The 18,234-nt window shown below is 41.9% G+C and overlaps 1 protein-coding gene across 1 annotated transcript in view; it reads left to right on the top strand.

Moving 5' to 3' along the window:
• Positions 1 to 17,232, top strand: part of ANAPC1 (anaphase promoting complex subunit 1) — a 37,902-nt gene extending 20,670 nt beyond the window's left edge. Inside the window, exons 26-47 of the mRNA XM_088521292.1 lie at positions 890 to 1,008; positions 2,266 to 2,537; positions 3,357 to 3,591; positions 4,715 to 4,806; positions 4,982 to 5,116; positions 5,262 to 5,344; positions 5,501 to 5,579; positions 6,181 to 6,255; positions 7,365 to 7,441; positions 7,725 to 7,815; positions 7,910 to 7,963; positions 8,266 to 8,459; positions 10,791 to 10,877; positions 10,997 to 11,114; positions 11,645 to 11,722; positions 12,175 to 12,242; positions 13,771 to 13,909; positions 14,357 to 14,443; positions 15,044 to 15,139; positions 15,461 to 15,659; positions 16,008 to 16,142; positions 17,109 to 17,232. Of these exons, the coding sequence (XP_088377418.1) occupies positions 890 to 1,008; positions 2,266 to 2,537; positions 3,357 to 3,591; positions 4,715 to 4,806; positions 4,982 to 5,116; positions 5,262 to 5,344; positions 5,501 to 5,579; positions 6,181 to 6,255; positions 7,365 to 7,441; positions 7,725 to 7,815; positions 7,910 to 7,963; positions 8,266 to 8,459; positions 10,791 to 10,877; positions 10,997 to 11,114; positions 11,645 to 11,722; positions 12,175 to 12,242; positions 13,771 to 13,909; positions 14,357 to 14,443; positions 15,044 to 15,139; positions 15,461 to 15,659; positions 16,008 to 16,142; positions 17,109 to 17,224 (2,629 nt within the window). The 3' untranslated portion in view covers positions 17,225 to 17,232. The remainder of the gene's footprint in view (positions 1 to 889; positions 1,009 to 2,265; positions 2,538 to 3,356; positions 3,592 to 4,714; positions 4,807 to 4,981; positions 5,117 to 5,261; positions 5,345 to 5,500; positions 5,580 to 6,180; positions 6,256 to 7,364; positions 7,442 to 7,724; positions 7,816 to 7,909; positions 7,964 to 8,265; positions 8,460 to 10,790; positions 10,878 to 10,996; positions 11,115 to 11,644; positions 11,723 to 12,174; positions 12,243 to 13,770; positions 13,910 to 14,356; positions 14,444 to 15,043; positions 15,140 to 15,460; positions 15,660 to 16,007; positions 16,143 to 17,108) is intronic.
• The last annotated feature ends 1,002 nt before the right edge of the window (positions 17,233 to 18,234 follow it).

Genomic DNA, 18,234 nt, shown 5'->3' with positions numbered 1-18,234 from the left:
AAGATACCACATAGCATTCCCAAGGTAAGACATCCAACAGTTCACTGGATGTTGACGAGCTGCCAGACTGCCCATCCAGTCACCTTTATGTAATGAATATATAAATACACACACGTTTTATATATATTTTCATAGTCAGTTCTACCCGAGTATATTGCCGAGTGAGGTGCAAGCAGGTGGTTGCAGGCCAGAGAACTGCTACACAATTAGTACGCTTGGCACAGGCTGTTCACATTAGCTTGAATGTATGTGGTCTTATGTTCATTGAGCTTTTTATTTTGGGGGTCTTAAAAGCATCTTCTCGATGAAAACTAAATTTTCAGAGGAGTGCTAACATGCAAAGCCCTCTGCAGAAGTTGGAAGCTGAAGGAACGCAGTGAGTTATTGTCTGACCTAACGAGCTGAGTAATCTAACAAGTCTAGAAAGTGTTTCCAGAGTAAATTGTAGAGAATTGTGGTCAACATTCCTGGAAGCATGTTAATTCTGTGCATAGGTTATTACTAAACGTGAGCACTAGTCATAGCAAGATTGCATACACCTTTTGCATATGGCAATCTGCTTTGTTTTGCTTTTTGCTTTCATCTTTGTCCTGCTATGGCTGTTAAGTTGTCTGTAGTGTATTTACTTCACAACCGCGGGCTTTAAGACAAAAAATAGAAGAAAGTTGCAAAATGCTGTCAGCTACAGCATGTTTTTGAGGTTAACTTTTTAAATGCTGAAGATATTGGTTCACAGGTTTAGCCTACTAAAGAAGTGAAATTAATGTGCTATCTCCAAGTCAGAAAAGTGACTCTCTCCTGCCTGTTCTGCAGGTTCATTCTGTATCGTGTGTTTGCGGTATTGCCTATATTAAGAACCAGCTTGTTTCTGATTTCCTCTCCCCACCAGGTTGTTACAGCTGTGCCAGCGAACCATGGCCCTGCCCGTTGGACGAGGAATGTTCACCCTGTTCTCCTATCATCCTGTTCCAACAGAACAGTTGCCTATCCCCAAACTGAATCTAACTGGTGCGTTGCTCAGCGTTTTCTTTGGGGTTTGGTTCCTTGAAGCTGCAATATTTGCCTGTCAGCATGCACCTGCTTTGCTGGATATGTAACACCCTTCTCAAGAGTGTAGGAACATGCTTTGCTAATTATGTTGACTTTGTTAATGTAAGTAATGCAATTAAAGAGAGCGAGTTGGTCTTAAAACGTGTCCCCAAATATATATCTGCAACTGCAAGTTCTTTTGCAGACAGTGACTTCCTGCAGTGTTGGAACTTGTGCAGATATCACACAAGATCCTGCCACTTGAATTCCCTGCAGCAACAGATAAAATGAGTTGCAGCAGGGAGCTGTTTTCCTTTGTGGACTAGCCAGAGAAGAAAGGGGCAATTTGGCTAGTGGGCTTCACAAGTATTTCCTGGCAGCAGAGGAACGATGAGGCCTTAGGAAAACTCAGTTCTGCTTTAGGCTCTGAAGCAGACGTGTGCTAGAGGGTCAGATTCTTTTTCTGCCCCTTTTCTCCCAAGCTTGATTCCTTTCCCCTTATTCTTTCCAGATGCTCCCAGTCTTTTCTTGGCCCTCATATAGTCTGAATTTGTGGTCCTCTAGCTTCTGACCCTGTGTCTCATCTGATAACTGCCAAGGAAAGATTCAGAACAAGCAGCAGTGATGTTACCCTGATAGATTCTTTCAAAAGCCAGTGACTTGTGCCCATAGGGCTGTTTTTGCATTTAACAGACTATGTTGGAGTTTTTCAGCAGTTATCCCATTGCATTTGAATTCTGACTTCTATCTCAACTAACTTTTTAGCATCTTATATGTCTTTTTGCAAGACATAGTTTATGTAGTGTTCCATAGCTTAAGTGTCTTTTATGTGATGAAATAGCTCTTTTTTGGTTGTTTTATATTTGGCACCTGCTAGTTTCTTGTCTTCCAATGGCTAAGGCCAGTGTTAATATCTACCACCAAGATCTTGTGAGCTACATCTTGAGAAGCAGAGGTGAGTGAAGAAGGACATACAGGACATGGATACTGGCAAATTTGAATCGATGTTTTATCTCATGTATTGTGCTTGTCTGAAGATCCCTGTGACTGTCTTCAGAATAGACATGTTACCCAGCACGCTGTCACTGTTTCAGAGCTGTTTCAGAAGTTCTTTGGATGAACATCTATGTTCCTCTAGGATATCAGTGAACTAGCAAGACCACGCTGCTAAGCTGAGTTGCTCCTTTGCCATTCTGTCTTTTAATTAATTGTTTTTACTGCTTCTGTCACGGGCAGGCCGTGCTCCTCCCAGGAACACCACGGTTGACCTGAACAGCGGGAACATCGACGTGCCCCCAAACATGGCTTGCTGGGCCAGCTTCCACAACGGCGTGGCCGCTGGCCTCAAGATAGCACCTGCCTCTCAGATAGATTCTGCGTGGATCGTCTACAACAAGCCCAAAATCGCCGAGCTAGCGAATGAATACGCAGGCTTCCTCATGGCCCTGGGCCTGAACGGGCACCTCACCAAACTTGCCACGCTCAATATTCATGACTACTTGACAAAGGTGAGGCCTTCTTCCACGCGCAACAGAGAAACATCTGTAGGACTCCAATTGCTTGAGCTTTAAAAAAGAATCAATCTTCGAAACACTAAAATTGTAAGTTTCCTGGTATGGGCAACTCTCACAGTCACTTAGTTAATGTCAGTGTGTGACTTTGTTTAAGAGTCTTGCAGCAGTTTTGTCCCTGGGTCTTCCTGCACTGTGTTGATGCACAGCTCCTTATGGCAAGTGAATTTACCTCTGCTCGTTCTGTATCAAAAAGTTCACCCAGTTAATCTATCTGTGGTGCAGAGGGAGAGCTAGCCACGCAGGAAACTCCAAGCTGTGAAGTTTGGTTTATAGGATTTTCAACTTTTTGTGAAATCCCAATTAAATTGTAAAAAAATAATAATAATAATAAAATTAATTATGTAGCTGTTTTCAAACATAAAAGTCAATGAACATGACATCAGGCTTGGGAGGGAAGGACTGAAAATGAACTATTAGGGTCATGATGACCCTTAAAAGCTTAAGTTTTATTTTTGAAACATCCCAAATTTATTTTTTGGGAAACCAAAAGTCCCCATTATAACCATGCTCAGCATTTCACTGTAAGAATTTCCTTTTGGATTAAGTCTGCCTCTTCAACGAGAGTGTAAATTTGGAAAACACCTTTGTACTTGTAGCAGCAAGCATTTGTTTTTCCTCAAGAGGTGGATTCAAAAACCTTAACCACTGGGTATATTTGAGAATACAAGACTTGAAGTTCATCTGGGAAAAGCATTTTCCCTTTCTGAGCATCCCTGGCCTTCTTTCCTCACGGATCCTTGTTTCCTGTCACAGGGCCATGAGATGACAAGTATTGGCCTGCTCCTTGGTGTGTCTGCTGCCAAGCTGGGCACGATGGATATGGCCATCACGCGGCTCCTGAGCATCCACATACCTGCCCTCCTGCCACCCACGTCGACGGAGCTGGATGTCCCCCACAACGTGCAGGTGGCTGCTGTGATAGGAATAGGCCTCGTTTATCAAGGCACGGCGCACAGGCACATGGCTGAGGTTCTGCTGGCTGAAATAGGTAACTGCTCACATGGGAAAAGGGGGGTAAAGACAGGAGACACACAATGCTGCATGTTTTACACCATGCAGCAGTGCCATGAGAAAATTAATGCCTGTTTTCTGACAGCCATCCTCTGCCACTGCAGTATTCACCTCTCATTTGCCAAGCCCTATTCCCTGCTGTTCAGCAGGATAGAAGTGACTGTGAACTACGTCCTGCAGCACAGAATTAGCAGAAGTGCAATAACAGCATCAGGCCTGGACCTACGTACCTTTGGCATATGGAAATTTGATCCAAGCAGAACAGGTCTGGGGTTGCCAGCTGTTTGTTAAATGCTCCTACATGAACAACACATTCCTCCTGGCTTGGATGCCATGTTTTTGGAAATCCTGACCCTCTGCAGCACCCGAGCAGATCTATTGCACCGTGTATACCTGATGAAGCTGGCACTTTCCAGACATTGGTATTCATGTGTGTTCACAAAGGAATAGTCCTGGTAGAAACTAGAGACTGAAGCACTGGATGGAAAAAAAGCCCCTGTCCTCAAGGACAGTCTTTTTGGGTCACTGGCTTGGTGGAAATGGAGCTATCATTTCTTCATTTCTTCTATTTCAAAACGTGTAGTTAAGGCCTTCCAAACAGCTTGCTCTGATAGGTGGTTTTGAGCAGGAAACTTCTCATCACCAGAGTCTTCTGTGTAGCCGTTCTGGTTTTATTTCTAACAGTTAAGTTTTAATTCATGTTTATAGGCAACTCTTCAGGGGTAAATTTTAAGGATGAAATTGTACCCATTACATTTCTAGACATTAGATATATGCAGTAGTTTCTGGCTACAGCTTTTGAACACCGTGGTCAACATTTGTAAATACCTTCACAATATATATAATTATAATATGGCATTTTCAGTGGGTCTACAAGCTGCAACCATATCATTTGGTAATATATACTGGTTCTGGAGGACTTTATCATTTAGTGACAGGCAGTTTAATAATTATTATTTTAGAGAGAACTTTCCTTTTTTTTTTTTTTTTTAAGTGACTTTTTCCCCCCAGTTCACTAGAAATGTAGTGCTCAGCTAAACCATGTCCACTTAGCTGAGATTTTGGAAGAGGAATCTCACCATTGCTTCTCTTTTCTCAAGGACGTCCCCCTGGGCCAGAAATGGAGTACTGCACAGACAGAGAGTCCTATTCCCTTGCATCTGGGCTGGCTTTAGGAATGGTTTGCCTAGGGGTAAGTGCCTCTCTTTGTTGTTGACATTGCAATTATTAGAAGAATCGTTATCTGTTGGGTAGAGGGTGCTGAGAATTGTCTCCTCCTCCCAACTTTTGGATGAATGCACTTTTTTTTTTTTTTCCTTGTATGGAGAGGCACTTTCTTCTTATTTCTGCTCCTCTTCATTCTTCAGCACGGCAGTAATTTGATTGGCATGTCAGACCTCAACGTCCCTGAGCAGCTTTACCAGTACATGGTTGGAGGTCACCGGCGCTTCCAAGCGGGAATGCACAGGGAGAAGCACAAGTCTCCCAGTTATCAGATTAAGGTATGTGTTATAACACATTTTTGCTCACTTAAATGGAAAATAGTGGTGGCTGGGAAGGCTACAGTGGCTCTGTGTATCACTGCACCATTCTGAATGATACTGCCTTCCTAGTTACCTGCTCAGAAACTGTGCTGTGCCTTCACAGGAAGGAGATACCATAAACGTGGATGTCACTTGCCCAGGTGCCACGCTTGCTCTTGCAATGATCTATCTCAAGACTAATAACAGGTATTAACCTTGGAATTAATCTGTTTTTTTTTTTTTTGTAATAACTAGTGATAGATGTTTAAACTGCAATCATGTTGGCCCTGTGTTGTGTGACTCGGGCAGTTTTGTGCCCCATCAGACGACCTGTAAACCCTGTTCCTTCACTGTGCTTTGCAGATCCATTGCTGATTGGCTCCAAGCACCAGACACGATGTATCTGCTGGACTTTGTAAAACCAGAGTTCCTTTTATTGAGAGTAAGAATTTCTCTTGTTTCATTTCTCAGTTTATTTAACAATACTAAAAGTACATCTTAAAATTCAACATAGAAGACCTTAGCTATCTGATAACTCAGAACAGCCTGCTGAGCTTAGACTAGGCCTTCAAACAAATCTCTGCTTGTACAAGGGCACTTTGATTGTCATGCAACCCTAGAGACAGACAGAATTTGGTGAGGAATATTTGAATGATTCGTTTTGTTAGGAGTCTTAAATTAATTTGAACAGTTTAAGTAAATTTCTGTAGCTTTTTTTGAATGAACTTCAAATATTAAAAATACCATCAGCCCCCAGGATATGCTGTGATTTCAGATAAGTATAGTAGCTATACTAGAGCTCAAAATAATATATTCTGTGGTTCTTTTGTCTGCAGGCAGAATTTGGGTTTCCTAGAGCAAAAGAGGTTTTCTGTTCTTTCTGATGCAAAGGCTGGAAGCAATGAAAGAGCTTCCTGGGTTGTAGCAAGTTTTTCTGTTGCTCTTTCTGGATGCGTTTATTGTGGTTAAGGGGTGGGGGGTTGTGGGGAAGTTCATTATATACTTTTTTCTTTCCTTATATTTTGACTTTCTCACCCTTCTAGACCTTGGCTCGCTGCCTGATTTTGTGGGATGACATCTTGCCCAATTCCAAGTGGGTTGACAGCAATGTGCCTCAAGTAGGTATTTAGGCTTGATGTGTTTACTTCCCGTTTTTACATCTTACTATATTGCTACACATGTGAGCATCTCCATTGTCACCTGAGCTTCACAAAAAATACATGTTAATTTATAATATGTCTTTGCTATATGGAGCTTGATATGATATAGGAGAGACCAAGGGTTGGACCAAAAGGTCTCTTCTTACAAAGAAATCTTGACAGGCTAAATGAAACTTGATGGGCCATTGAAAGAAGGCAGTAGGAATGAAGGTAATGGACACAAATTTACAACATGAGAATTTCTGATTTTTATATGTAAGGTCAAAAAAAAATTCCCAGGGTGGGTAATTGGATACTAGAAGAGGAGCCTGGAGAGCCTGTGTCATCTCCATTTTTGAGGATATGCAGATCTAAACTGGATAATCCCTGAGGAAAACCTGATATGCCTTTGAAGGTGCCCTGCTTTGAGCAGGGGCTTGAAGTGCAGACTCCAGAGTTCCCTTCCTGTGGTGTTGATGAGTGTTGCACTGGATTTTTTGGGCCGGGATGGAAGTGTAGATCTCTGTAGAATATCCTAATGCTCTAGAGCTAGAGGAGAGAGGATTGAGGAGAGAGAGAACTCTCCGAGACAAAGAAAATGGTAGAAAGAGAAAGGGATTAAATTTTTTTCCACAACACAAGAAGCCATGTGCCAGATTCCTGTAGGGAGGTTTCAGTTGAGCATTAGGAATAACTATCTAACAATAAGATCAACAGTCCTCCAAAACATGTTGCATAGAACATGAAGTTGGCATAATTGATTTTTTTTTTTATTTTAAGAACAAGTTAAATGACCTAAAGTTACCTGCTTTGGTTTTGGGTACATACAGTTACATCATGTTCTGATACAGTCTTGCTATTGCCTGGTTTTTGCCAAGTCTTTAAGGAACCAGATATCTGAGCACTGAAAAGCATCCCTTTTGGATGAGAAGTGTGATGAAGCAATTGCTAGTCGAGGAAAAAAAATTACCTTTTATAATCCTGTGAAACAGACTTTCTGTTTTGTAAGACTTGTGAACACTGGGTGCCCAGCAAGTTTTAAAGAGGATCTCCTGGATTAATTTTTCTACCTCTTATGCTTTTTACAGATTATAAGAGAGAATAGTATATCCCTTAATGCAACAGAGCTCCCTTCATCTGAAGACCTGAGTTTGGAGACACTGGTGTAAGTAGCATCTATAAAGATTAGTCATAGCTAGAGAGGAAGATTGTACAGAGCCAAATTTTACCTCAGAAGCGTGCAGCTAACTTAGGGCTACTGTTATCTCTAATTGGTATCTCTAACTAGAGATACTAATATGCAAAGAAGATCTCTCCGTTGATATTTGTGGAATTTTATTCTCAGCGTTCTTCTAAGGAGGAGCCTTTTTTATGTAGTCAAGAATTTGTGATGCTTATTCAGATTAGGAAAAGAGAAACACTCGTTTCCTGTTTATGTTGCTTATTAGGCAAGCTCATGTCTACATCATTGCTGGTGCATGTTTGTCACTGGGATTTCGGTTTGCTGGTTCAGAAAATCTGGCAGCATTTAAGTGCTTGGTAAGAGGTTTTTGTACTTTTCCCCCTTGATTTCCTCTCGAGTTGTAATCTGTCCTTTGCATCTCTATTTAGTATGTATTTCTTTTCTTTACAGTACAAATACGCAACAGATTTCCTGAAATGTTTGTCAGCACCAACAGCTTCAATAGTAAGTTTTTTGAAGTGCTTTGAAAGTTCAGGGGGGAAAGGAGGCTTTGTTATGTGATATAGTTCTACTCTCACTGAAGCCTTAATGCAAATAAAAACATGCCTTTTACTTTTCCGTTTTACCAAATGTATTTATAGAATGTGACAGGGCGGGGAATCACTTTTGTTAAGGACTTTGGTTCTCCGCTCTCCCTGTTTCTGTGGAATGTGGTTTTTTGAACTCTAGGGTAGGGAATAACATACTCGGTCTGACACGTGTTTGACCACAGAAGTGTAATAACTCTTTTCCTAATCCCCTTGAAGACAGGTCATTATAATCTGGAAACGTGTCTGAGTGTCTTGTTGCTGTCTCTGGCGATGGTGATGGCTGGCTCTGGAAACCTGAAAGTCCTTCAGCTTTGTCGCTTCATGCACAAGAAGACGGGGGGAGAGATGAATTACGGCTTCCACCTGGCTCACCACATGGCTTTGGGGCTCCTCTTCCTGGGAGGAGGAAGGTAACCTGCCGTTTTCCAAGACAACTTTTTTTCATCTTCCAGCTTTTCTGTGGAAACTGGAGCAATGTGCAGAAAAGCGTGCAAGTTCTTGAGATCCAAGGTGTAAATTGGAGCAAATAACAAAGACATTATGGGCAAATAACAGAGAAGTTTCTGGAGAAGCAGGATTTGCACGACTCTGCTCAGGGCCTGGGGGATGTTTTTGCTCCTTTCCTGTATTCCTACCTACATTTACTGCTTTCAGGAATTTGGTATCAGGTGCTTGATCTTGTATCTTTCAACTCATCTTTAATAATGCTTGATGGTTACCCTCCTCATATTTGGACTCCTGGAGCCTGGATAATCTCCTAGAATTCAGGAAGCTGGTGGCATGAACAGCAGAAACAGCCACGACTCTTAACAGCTTGGTTTTTTGTCAGAGCTCAGCTTGTGCACCCAGCAGGTTTGGATCAGATTTTAGTAGTTGCTATCATTTAAATACTTGGTATATAACAAAGTGGAGGAGGATAAAGCCACAACAGTCTAGTAAGTGTAGTGCTTTAAAGCAGCTTGCATAAATGCAGCAAGAAAGCATGGCAGCTATCCAGTGTTGGGATTGGGAGGAGGAGCTGTGCTTGGGGCCACCCTGGAAGAGATCCCTTTCCTCCACTGGTTTTTCCATCTGTTTAAATTGCTCCTTCTTTTAACCTTCCTTTCCATCAGGGTGACCTGGTACTGCTTATTAAGCTAAGTAAGTAAAAAATTATTTTTTCTAGAAAAGAATGCCTGGAGGAATTAAGGATTAAATTAATTTGCCTCATTCTCATCTTTCTTTTTCCCTGCCTTGTGTCTTGCTGCTCATCACTTGCTCCCTCTTAAGCATTCTATCAGACTCCAGTGCTTAATTCTTTCTTCTGGTTCATTTCTTTAAATGCATACTTTGCATTTAAGCTTTATAGAGCTTTACAGAGCTCTGTGGCAGATAGCTCGTGTAATGTGAATTCTTCTATTGGCCATTTCTCTGGTGCTAGATTCCTTTCTTTTGGCTTTCCGTTGACTGGAACAGAGCCTTTTACTTCTAGGGGCTGAAGTCAAGGAATATGGGACCTTTCATTCTTCGTGGGTTAGTAAAACTGAGAATTTGGCAGCTACTTCTGTCATCTCTTCTTGATGCTGACATGCCTTTTCCATCATCCTCGTTATATATAGGCACACAGGCTCCTAGGGTCGTTACCATTTTCAGTGTGCTGACTTTTTAGCTTCGTTTTTGCCTTTGCATCAGAAAAGGCAAACACTGATGCCAAAGTAAATTCCCTTTTATCCAGACCTTAAAAAAATATTCTGTGTGTGGTAGCTTGGACACTGTCCCCATTACTGTCCTCATTGTGTGGAAGATGTAAGCATTTTTCTCTATTTTATTTTTCTCTATTTTATTTTTCTCTATTTTATTTTTCTCTATTTTATTTTTCTCTATTTTATTTTTCTCTATTTTATTTTTCTCTATTTTATTTTTCTCTATTTTATTTTTCTCTATTTTATTTTTCTCTATTTTATTTTTCTCTATTTTATTTTTCTCTATTTTATTTTTCTCTATTTTATTTTTCTCTATTTTATTTTTCTCTATTTTATTTTTCTCTATTTTATTTTTCTCTATTTTATTTTTCTCTATTTTATTTTTCTCTATTTTATTTTTCTCTATTTTATTTTTCTCTATTTTATTTTTCTCTATTTTATTTTTCTCTATTTTATTTTTCTCTATTTTATTTTTCTCTATTTTATTTTTCTCTATTTTATTTTTCTCTATTTTATTTTTCTCTATTTTATTTTTCTCTATTTTATTTTTCTCTATTTTATTTTTCTCTATTTTATTTTTCTCTATTTTATTTTTCTCTATTTTATTTTTCTCTATTTTATTTTTCTCTATTTTATTTTTCTCTATTTTATTTTTCTCTATTTTATTTTTCTCTATTTTATTTTTCTCTATTTTATTTTTCTCTATTTTATTTTTCTCTATTTTATTTTTCTCTATTTTATTTTTCTCTATTTTATTTTTCTCTATTTTATTTTTCTCTATTTTATTTTTCTCTATTTTATTTTTCTCTATTTTATTTTTGAAAACACAGGTCTTACTGCCTCCTAGGTGCCACATTACTTAGCAATGGCCTGGGAATGTGTCTTGTGTTCATTCCTCCCACTCCATGTCCCTTTTGCCTCCTGTAGGAACACATTTGGAAATCCACTGCATTTCTGCACTTCTGTGGGACACAGAAATATTTTGAACACCCGTGATAGAGTGGCCAGTAATCGTTAGCACTGAAAACTGATAGAAAACATTTTTTTTTTTTCCTACAGATACTCGCTGAGCACTTCAAACTCTTCAATTGCTGCTCTCCTTTGTGCCCTGTACCCTCATTTCCCCGTTCACAGCACGGACAATCGGTAAGGGTTTTCTCCTTGCTACAGATTCCATGCTTCCTTGTTTGACAGCTGCATTTGGCTGTTGAGCTATAAGCATCCCAGTGCACAAAGGTGCAGAATTCCTTATTCCCCTGCCACAGGTACCATCTTCAGGCCCTGCGTCACTTGTATGTGCTGGCAGCAGAGCCCAGGCTCTTGACTCCTGTCGATGTGGATTCAAACACTCCTTGTTACGCGCTGATAGAGGTCACATACAAGGTAATTTGGGAGGGAAGAGAAGAGAAAAGGCCTTTGAGAAGGTGTGGGAGACCGACCACCAAGAATGCTGATGTAGCAAAGGCATTCCGTGTTCGTTGTTGTGACAAGCAGTCTCGGGCTTATTTTTAAGTTGGGCTTAAGCTTTAAGTTATCTTTAAGTTGTGGTGGAGAGAAGTTAACTGTGTAACAGTTGAAGGGGTGTGCTCAGCCCACTTGTACACTGCTTGTGCATTGAACGTGGGACAAGCAGAAGGCACCACAAATTCTTCAGGCAAGTGTGTAAAAACGGAGTCAGTGACACTGTTCTCACCTTTCTGAAGAGGGGGAGCTTTCCAAAGGCACAGAGATGGCTGGAGCTGGCAGCCTTTCCCTAATTCCACCCAAAACTGGCTATGTTACTTAATCAGAACCCAGGAATAGAAATTCACTGACTTTTGACAACTTAATTGTTGTAGGTAAGGTGTGTGTGTTCTTTTTCTTTGCATTGAAATGAGATTTGCTGATGTGTGGATATTGGTGGCTTTTTAAAGGGCACACAGTGGTATGAAGAAGCCACGGAGGAATTGATGGCACCCACCCTTCTTCCAGAGCTTCACTTACTGAAGCAGGTAAAGGAAGTCTCTAATGGGAAATTTAATTGTCCGGATTCTGCGCCCCACTCGCTGCAAGGAGAGAGAGAGACATAAGGGACTTTCCTTTGATTCCCATCTAAGCTCAGACATTCCCTGTTAAACCTTAGCCAGGCTCTGGGAGCTCCGTGCTGTGATGACTGCTCTGAGGACATTTCCATTGCTATGGGATGCACAGGCTAACGTTTTCCATGCACTGCTCCCTGGTTTTCCACTATCACGATTTTAAGATCTGATGTAGCAGGGAATTCCCTCTGCTGGAGAACTTCACTGTAGGAGAAACAAGGCTGGGTTCTCTTCCCTCTGAATTTTCAGGGCAAGTAGAGGCACCTGCCCTTCTGAATGCATGGCAAGAGCTTTAAACTTATCTAGAAAACTCTTGATTTCATGATTCTGGTTTTATCTAGTAATAAAAATGCTTTCATTGACAGATCAGAGTGAAGGGACCACGGTACTGGGAATTATTAATAGATTTAAGCAAGGGAACACACCATCTCAAGTAAGTATTTTTTTATACTACTTTCCAGTTGAACGCGTTGGTGGTTGGGGTTTGTTTTGTTTTTGTTTTTCCTGTGTTGTTGGAGTTTTTTGCTTGTTTAGTTTGGTGTTTTGTAAATAAAAAGCTCGTGTAGCTGTAACACCTACAGGTTGGAAAGAATTTGGGTTTTGATCCGTTTGCTGTTGTGTGTTTGGCAGCACTTTAAGGGGAAGAAAGAAACTGTGTAGTTGGTTTCACCTGTTGTAAATTATTCATGCAAAAACAGGGTGGGGGAAAACTTGATAGTAAAAACCACAAATATTGGCAGTGGGATTGAGCAGTACCAGAAACTACCTTAAACTCATGGTTTTAGTTTAGTTTTGAGTCGAGTTGATGTGATGTCATATTTCCCAGGCTGTTGACACACGAGTTAGCTGCTGCTGCTGCTTTGTGAAATACTATTTTTCTGATGTGACAAGAAGTATACAAACTCCTACCTATGGCTTAACTAACGTTTTAACTCAGCCTTGGGCTGTGAAAAACAGCAATCTTACCGGAATACGGTTTCAGTAGGTAAAATAATTCTCACCCTTGCACTTAACACCTTACAGTGTCGCTTGTCACTGAGAATAGTGTAGAAGCCAGCTGCGTTTTTCATCAGTGCTGTCATTATTCTGGCTGCAGGTGACTCTGTTGAGATCAGGTTAAGCACTGCAATGCTGTGTGCACTGCTCTGTGTCCTCAAAGAAGTGCAGAGTTGTGGGTGCACATATTGATCCAGCCACCACACCATAGCTGGCAGAAACCCACCCCTCTCCTCCTGGTCTTTTAGCCTGGTTGTGTTTGGAACTCGTCTGTACCAAAAAAAAAAAAATGGTTTTTTGGACAGATGAGACCTGAGGAGGCCGATACGTTCTCTTATCCGTAGCCCTTTAAAACGGTGGAGACCTGGCTGCCTGGTGATGTTTAAGATGTGCCCGTGTGTGGGAGGAATCTCTTTTTTTTCCCATCTTACTACGTGTGAATTGTTATGCTAAGTAGTTAGTTTCAGTATAGGTAATACAGTTATTTTAAGGGCGCCCATGGGCCTGAAGTTACTTGCACAGTTGATATTGTTGGAAATCAGATAAAACCTGCAGCTGCTTTGCAGGGGTGCTGCTTTAAACTGTTGCTTCTGCTTGGCCAGGGATGTCAGGGGATTTTTTTGCATCGAGGAAGGACCTCCTCACCCTCAGCTTGCCCTGAAAGCTGTGCATGCAGTACAGGTTATGTGGTTGTCCTTGGTGTTGGGAGCTCATCCTTTAGCAATCTAGCAAGAACCTTATACTGTGCCTTATATTGCTCATATCAGTGTGAATTACCCCTTTTTCCTCTCCATTTGTCTGCCACCACGTCATCATTTGAGAGCAACCTGCCCCAGCAGACAGCAAGATCTCTGTGTATATGCACACTGGACAGTTTAAGTCACCAGGACAAGGGATATTATCACATATGGCAGTTGCATCCCTGCATCGTGTGTGTGAAGTCAGCCCGGCTGTTCTCCTTCCAGGTCCATCCTTGCCAAGGGGGGTGTCCTGTACGTGAAGCTGAGGGCTGGGCAGCTCTCCTACAAGGAGGACCCCATGGGCTGGCGCAGCCTCCTGGCACAGACCGTCACTCACCGCAGCTCCGAGGCTCGGGCCTTCAAGGTACTGCTGCCAAACGGGCTTCCCGGCCGGAGCGGAGCGGGATACCCGGCAGCGACCGCGCTGAATCCGCGTGGAAAAGAGCTTTAGCCACGGGGCGAGCTGCACCCGAGGACAGGCAGGCAGGGAAATGGGAACGGCGCCTCGGGAATGGCCAAGGGCTGTGGTTTTTCAGCCATGGTTGGGAGCGTTGAAGTGACTGCAGGGGAAGGAAGCCCGGTGGCTTCCACAGCGAGGGGGATGCGCTCGGGCCCAGGGCCACCACGTGCAGCTGCATTTGTTGTGGACAGACAGAAGCAGCGGGTGGTTTTGCCCATGGTGTGTTTTCTGTAGGCTGCAATGTTTTCATTGGTGTGCTAGGGAAGAAAAGGGCGGGTATAAATCGCTATTTCATTTGTGCAGTGAAACCAAGAAGTGCGTTTTAAGAGTATGTTTTAATCTGTTTTTTAGCCAGAAGCAATTTCAGCTTTCACTTCCGATCCTGCTCTGTTTTCATTTGCTGATTATTTCTGCAAACCAACTGTGAACATGGGCCAGGTATGATGCCTAGAGGTGGACTAACATGGTCTCTTGTTTTCATTAATTAACAAGTAGGAAAATCTATGTTAAACTGCAAAGAGCAGAGTTCAGTAATACACCCTTCAAATAGTGGGAACAGGGAATATTGTAAGGGACGTTCTGTAATGCAAAAGAGACAAAACAGTGTTGACCCTACAGGGTTTTTTTCCATTGCTTGCATCATAGTTTCTGCTAGTTGTGTTAGAAAATACACTAGCTGTATTCATTGTAAAATGTGTTTAATGAATGCCCAGAGCTCTGCTTAGTGTCCTGCAGAATTTAGGTGGAATCACAGCAAAACTGTTGGGTTTTTTATTTTGTTTTTGTTTGTTTGTTTGCATGGAGAACTGTTTCTCTGTGCAAGGCGACTTAAAGGAGGGAGTGAAATATATCCACATCCTAGCTGGTTTTAATAAGCATGGAAACTAAAGCAAGCTGTGTGCCATTATTAGCTATCGTTAATTTATGTAATGTCAGTGCATGGGTTAACTTTAATGGAAGGAAATGTGTGCAGTGTAAGAACCTGTAATAAATTGTACCTAGCATGTACACTTTGTAAAAACATGTGTCTTTTATCAGAAACAGGAAATCCTGGATCTTTTCTCTTCAATTCTTTATGAGTGTGTTACCCAAGAAAATCCAGAGATGCTGCCCACGTACATAGCAATAGATCAGGTGAAGTAAAAACTATTTTAACAGCCATATTTTGGTGCAAGACTGTTAGTTGCACACACTTCTGCAGAAGGAAGGGCAATAAAAGTGTTAATGAGCTTGCAGGGGGACAGCAGAGACTTGAGAGCAAACTGGAAAACAGTCTGAGGTCATTAACGAAGACTGAAATTACACAAGAAACATTAGTCGACACTTTTTCTCAGCAGTTACTCAGAAGGAGAGTACTCTGTGTTCTTGAGTGTTCATTCACTTCACATTTGATATCAAGTTGTTTCCCCCTATAGTTCATGTTCTTACAAATGCTTTTGACTCCCCCTCTGCCAGGCTGTGAGGCGGTTGGAAAGGAGGGAAATGTCCGAGACGTTTGAGCTGTGGCAGATAAAGCTGGTGTTGGAGTTTTTCAGTTCTCGAAGTCACCAGGAGAGGATGAACAGGAATCCAAAGCGAGGGCTCTTCATGAACTCTGAATTTCTGCCCGTGATGAAGTGCACTATTGATAACACTTTGGATCAATGGCTTCAAGGTATACTACATCCATGGGTGCAATTCATCATTCTTGTCCTTCTGCCAGTCCAGACCCACTGTTACCTCCAAGTATTGTGAGAGGATAATGTAAGGCAAAGTACTTATATGTTAGCAGCAAACAACTTGTTTGCCTTTTTAGCCTCAAGATTACATGCCATATCCCTCACCAAAATGATGTTTTGTTTTTAGAACTGAAAGGAAGACTTAAATAAGACAACTTAGTAAGAAAATAGCAATGCAGTGTGTACTGTTCAGTGTTGTTCGAGTGTGTCTGTGTATTTGTATGTATGTGAAGGCTCTTTTATAGCTGGGTGAAATGCTTTATCAGTTGTGTTACATGTTCCAGCTGGCGGGGACATCTCTCTGCATTCCTACCTAAGCGGGCAGCCTACGGAAGAATCCCAGCTGAGCGTGCTGGCCTGCTTCCTCATCTACCACTCGGTGCCCACGCCAAGCCAGCTGGCAGCCGGAGGCTTGGAAGGTAACGTTGGGGTGACACGGTGGCGTGGACACTCTTAGGGGGCTTGTGCTGTGTGTTAGGACAAGTATATCCTGGGCAGTACGTGGAAAAGTGCAGTTCCTCTGAAAACTCTTCCTTTTTTTTTTCATTTTTGCCCTCTTTGTTAATATGTGTGTTGATGTGCAAGGTGGACACTTCAGGTAGGACAACGGAAGGCAGAGTTAGTAATAATGTTCCTAAAGGGCAACAAGACCAGAAGAGAAAAGCTGTGACAGGGGAAGGCAACCCTTATGTTGTGGTAGCCTCACACTGACTGTCCTTAAGTCTTTTTGAGAATCTAGAGTGGTCCCCTGATGTGGAAACTGGTGATTCTGAGCGCTTTCCATTGGCAGCTTTTGTTTTGCCCTTTATCAGCCCAACCTGAGGATATACAGCTCCTTGTTTACTCACCTAAGAACTGGCTTTTTTTCTCAGGTTGTAAAAGAAATGCAGCTAGGCTTTGATTTGGGGAACTCTGTGGCTTCCTAAGGGGTGTGAAATGAATGTGACTACCTCAGTGGTGAATAAGAGGAATCTATTGCTGAAGCCTTATGAGAGACCACAGCCTTCTGGCCTGGAAGACTGTGCAGGCCCTGCTACCTTGGGCTTTTCTTGGATGTTTTTAGCTCAAGCATCTATTCCGACCAGAAGACCTCCATCCTATTTTGCTATTGTCTTCTGTATCTTTTATTAGCCTTTATTCTGGGAGTTCCTGCCATGCTAAACCAATTTGGGGTTTCTTTTTCAATTGCGCTTGGCTAGGCAGTCAAATTTTCATTAATACAATTTTTGCAGCAAAATGTGTGGCAAAGAACACATCTCTGTGTGCAAATATGACATGAAACGCAGCCCTGAGCGTTGGCTCACTCTGTGCTGTATTGATACCTCGCTTCCTGGGCATGTGTGACACCCATATGTAATCATATTCTTTTTCTTTCCTCTCTTTAGGAATTACGAACTTCTCTGAGCTGCTTTTGAAGTTCAAGCAGTTGAACATGCCCGTTCGTGCGCTGCTAAGGCTGGCTCCTCTGCTGCTCAGAAATCCCCAGTCCATGGTGCTGTAGTGATGCCAGCGTGGAAACCCTCGCCAGCCTCAGCGACAGAGCCAGCCGTGCATTGATTCCTGTTGTTTGAAAGACAGATAAAATGTGCTTTAATTTTGTAACTTCCCAAACAACAAAAACTTCAAACGTGTCCCTAGACGTGGTGGCTGTGAGCAGGAGTTATTTATAAATTGTTACAATGAAAGAAGAAATGTGTAAAAGTGAACTAATAATAAATTTACTTTTGTTACTAAAGCTTATTTACAAATACGTCTTTTGTGGTGAATTCTGAAAAGGCCTTGGCTGGGAGCCACATAATTTCCTTGTTTTTATAACTTCTTTGCCTACGGTGTAGCTAAACCTGCTCCTGTGAGGTGCTGTGGGTTGTAGGAGATGGGCAGCCCAGAGGGAACCCACCTCCCTTTTCCTCTAGGGCCCAGCTCGTGCCCAGTGGTGCCTTTGCCTTGCAAGAACTGGCAGCATCTCTCCATCTCATTCGTGTGACTTCGGGCTCCTGGATGCCCCTTGCGTAAGTGTTTTCTCTGTAAGTATAAATTATTTGCTCTGACTCTTCCACCACAGACTCACTATTGCACTGTTTATGTCTTTTTTATGTCTTTTTTTTTTCTGATGTCTCTTTTTTTCTGTCTAATCTTTGTTCTGCAATTAGTCAGTGGCTGCTGAGAAAACACCTGCCTCCACAGTGTTACGTTATGTCTGGGCAAGAACTGAAACTAGTCACAGACTATTTAAATAATTGGGCATTCGTTTGCGTTTCCTTAATCTCTGCTACAATGGGAGCTGTATCTCCCCGGAGCGTTCCCCGGAGTGCTGAACTTGGAACAGGGCTCGCTCTGTATTTGTTCTGGGCAGGGAAAGCACTTAATTTTTCATAAAACAGGTGGAGTTACTCCAATAAAAGCAGCCAGAGGTGGAATTAGTTACTACTAGAAAAGGAGCCACAGCCAAGTTGTTAGACTTTGCTTATTCTGAGGTTTCAGATTTGATCTTCTTCTGTGGGACTTGCACAG

The sequence above is a fragment of the Tinamus guttatus genome, unplaced genomic scaffold (genome assembly GCF_059628265.1).
Source record: "Tinamus guttatus ecotype Peru unplaced genomic scaffold, ASM5962826v1 Tinamus_guttatus_pri_ptg000116l, whole genome shotgun sequence".
In the NCBI taxonomy this organism is placed as follows: Eukaryota; Metazoa; Chordata; class Aves; order Tinamiformes; family Tinamidae; genus Tinamus; species Tinamus guttatus.
The sequence above is the reverse complement of the archived record's forward strand: the minus strand, read 5'-3'. Positions and strand labels throughout refer to the sequence as shown.